This window comes from Sesamum indicum, linkage group LG5, assembly GCF_026168435.1.
Source record: "Sesamum indicum cultivar Baizhima isolate 11 linkage group LG5, ASM2616843v1, whole genome shotgun sequence".
Taxonomy (NCBI): Eukaryota; Viridiplantae; Streptophyta; class Magnoliopsida; order Lamiales; family Pedaliaceae; genus Sesamum; species Sesamum indicum.
The window spans coordinates 19,917,075-19,919,559 of NC_142661.1; the positions used below are offsets into that span (position 1 = coordinate 19,917,075).

The 2,485-nt window shown below is 41.6% G+C and overlaps 1 protein-coding gene across 1 annotated transcript; it reads right to left on the bottom strand.

Annotated features, from left to right (window-relative positions):
- Positions 1-214: 214 nt before the first annotated feature.
- On the bottom strand, positions 215-1,886 carry LOC105161429 (protein CANDIDATE G PROTEIN-COUPLED RECEPTOR 7). Its single transcript, XM_011079110.3, has one exon. The coding sequence runs from the start codon at positions 1,710-1,712 to the stop codon at positions 408-410; it is 1,305 nt and encodes a 434-aa protein (XP_011077412.2). The 5' UTR covers positions 1,713-1,886; the 3' UTR covers positions 215-407.
- Between the last annotated feature and the right edge of the window lie 599 nt (positions 1,887-2,485).

A 2,485-nucleotide genomic window follows, 5' to 3' on the forward strand; every position in this document is an offset into this window, starting at 1 on the left:
CAACGTAAGGATGGATTCACTGGCAAACCACAAGATTGGCATTATTGAAGAAAGGAACAAGGAGGATTAACAGCACAACTGAATAATAATTGTTTCCTGCTTAAGGAACTAATGAATTTAACAGAAATATTCAGGGACAGAAGTAACGAACTTCCAGAAATCAGTAATTGAGGAAAACTTGTACTAAGTGAACAAAGAGAAGGAACAGCGAGAGTCGTGCAACCAACAACATTTCCATTTCCAAGAGGGCGAAGGGTTTCTCAAGTAAACTTGATTGTTTCTCTACAAGAAATTAAAAGAAACAAAAGAAGTGACAGCTACATAAATCAGAGTTTGCAGCAAATCTAATCTATAAACTTGCTAAATCACTCACAATCCGTAAGTGTGAGGCCAGGTGATGGCCAACTTCAAAGCTCAAATTCTTCATCACGAAGAGCTAATTCTGCTGCTTCTTCATCCTCATCAAGTACAAAGTAGCCGTTCTTATCAACAGGTCTAAACATGTAAAACATCACCACGTAAAACGCAAGATTGGCAATCTCCTCAGCAGCATTAGACACCCACTGGTACTTATAAGCAGCGATTGTGCGTAGGGCAAACACTACAATCCTCGTGAAATACAAGTAGCCAATAACCACAATATAGAACTGCCTAAAAAGGGTCAACTTCGCAAGATTCCTCGCAGCCTTCCCATCAGTCTTAGATGTCTCCCGCAAGGACCTAATGGACCATACAATTGGAAAAATAACGGCACAACAACAAATAATATCCACCAACAAGAAGACCTGATTCCAAGTCACCCAATCCTTTATAAAAGGTCCCGTCTCCCCTATCACAATAGATGCTACATTCGCCAAAACTTGCAATGGGATCACAATCATCAACACCTTCTTCTCCCTCTCCTGCAAAACTGGCTTCAAAAAGGACCATCCGGTACCAATCAAAACAATCACCGTGAACAACAACACGACCCTAATAAACTGAAAAATGTAAAACAACACGTCCCATCCATGTGGCGTCCCGGTAATCTTTACATAATGCTTATCCTCAGCCGCACAAAGCAAATTCAACGCCTTCATAATAAGCAAAACCCCCATAAGCATATGAATTCTATGCACGGACCTTATACTTTTCACACAAATGTAAATCCAGAACGCGAAAAAAGCAAAATAAATAACGAAAAAGCAGAAAAACAAAGTCGGCAACTGAGTTAACCCAGCGGATAAAAAGTCCTTCTCTCTGCCATCAAAGTTATAAAGCTCGGTGCGCACATCCATCGACACCGTAGATTGCGGCGCACAATTGGCAAAAAATAGCGAGTACTCATTTGGAGCAGTGATAGGATAAGAGTGGTTAAAAGAGGAGTCCGGCGGCGGGGAGAGATCGCGGAAAGTAAAGAGCAGATTAATGTACTTTGAGTCGAGGACGCAAAAGGAAGGGTTTGTCTGCAGCTCTAGGAGGACTTGGATTAGGGATTCTTCGGAGAGAAGAAAGAAACCCAACCGAGATGGGTCGGTTGCACCGACAGAGGAGACCACGGATACGGAGGAGACGGCGATTGTGGCTTGGCCGGTGTGAGTGAAGCCGAATCGCTCAAACAGAATCATAGGCCGGGTGTCCGAGGTGATCTTTAGGGTTTTGATCTCGGCTGAGGTTAGCGGGAGGAGGAGGACGGGAAGGAGGAAGAGGAGGAGTGAGGGTAGTCTCCCCATTTCGACTGTTCGCCGGAGGCTGAATGCTGCCGTTGCGCGGAGGAGAATGAAAGAGAAGCGGCTGCGGGGGGTGAAATTTACGATAACGGGCTTTTGTTTTTATCCCTTAGATCTGGTGGAGTGGTGCGATTGGATGGGTGGAAACTGGAAAATGGAGAGTGTCACCGACTAACCACTGGACCAGAATGAAAATTTTAGGAAAATAACATTATAGTCCCCTATTTATATGATAATTCTGATTTGACCCCAAAATCCTGAGAACCCATTTTACTCTTCCTTCCGACCTTCTGGATTTAAGGTTGTCTATATTTGGGGACATTTCATTTCACAAACATTGGTACTCCTCTATTCAGACAGTAATGCCCGAACTTGTCGCTACATTTTAAACGGGAGCGTTATTCATTTTACAGCATGATCTTCAAATTAAGTTAGTTCGGGACATCCAGGTTGTTACTAACGTAATCGTTGAACTTTGAACTTTGAAAAATAAGGATAAATGGTTAGATTTATTGAGTGGTCTCCGAAATCGATTTTTAAAATGAGATCCAAGAAAAAGTGAAGAATACATTGTTAAAATGTTAACGATTAACAATGTACGTTTATAGAGTCAGATATCTGTAATTATACAAATTCAAGTGTTGTGCCGAATTTTTATGATATGATAATCAATAATCATAGTTTGCAGGTCATTGAGTGCAACCGATTGCCCGAATAAAAAACATGCCGATCTTTATCCTATAACAAGGGGATATTTTTGTTCTTTTCATTAATAT

What these genes read in the sequence shown, in the direction of transcription:
- LOC105161429 (XM_011079110.3), bottom strand. Translation starts at nt 1,712, where the DNA reads ATGGGGAGACTACCCTCACTCCTCCTCTTCCTCCTTCCCGTCCTCCTC.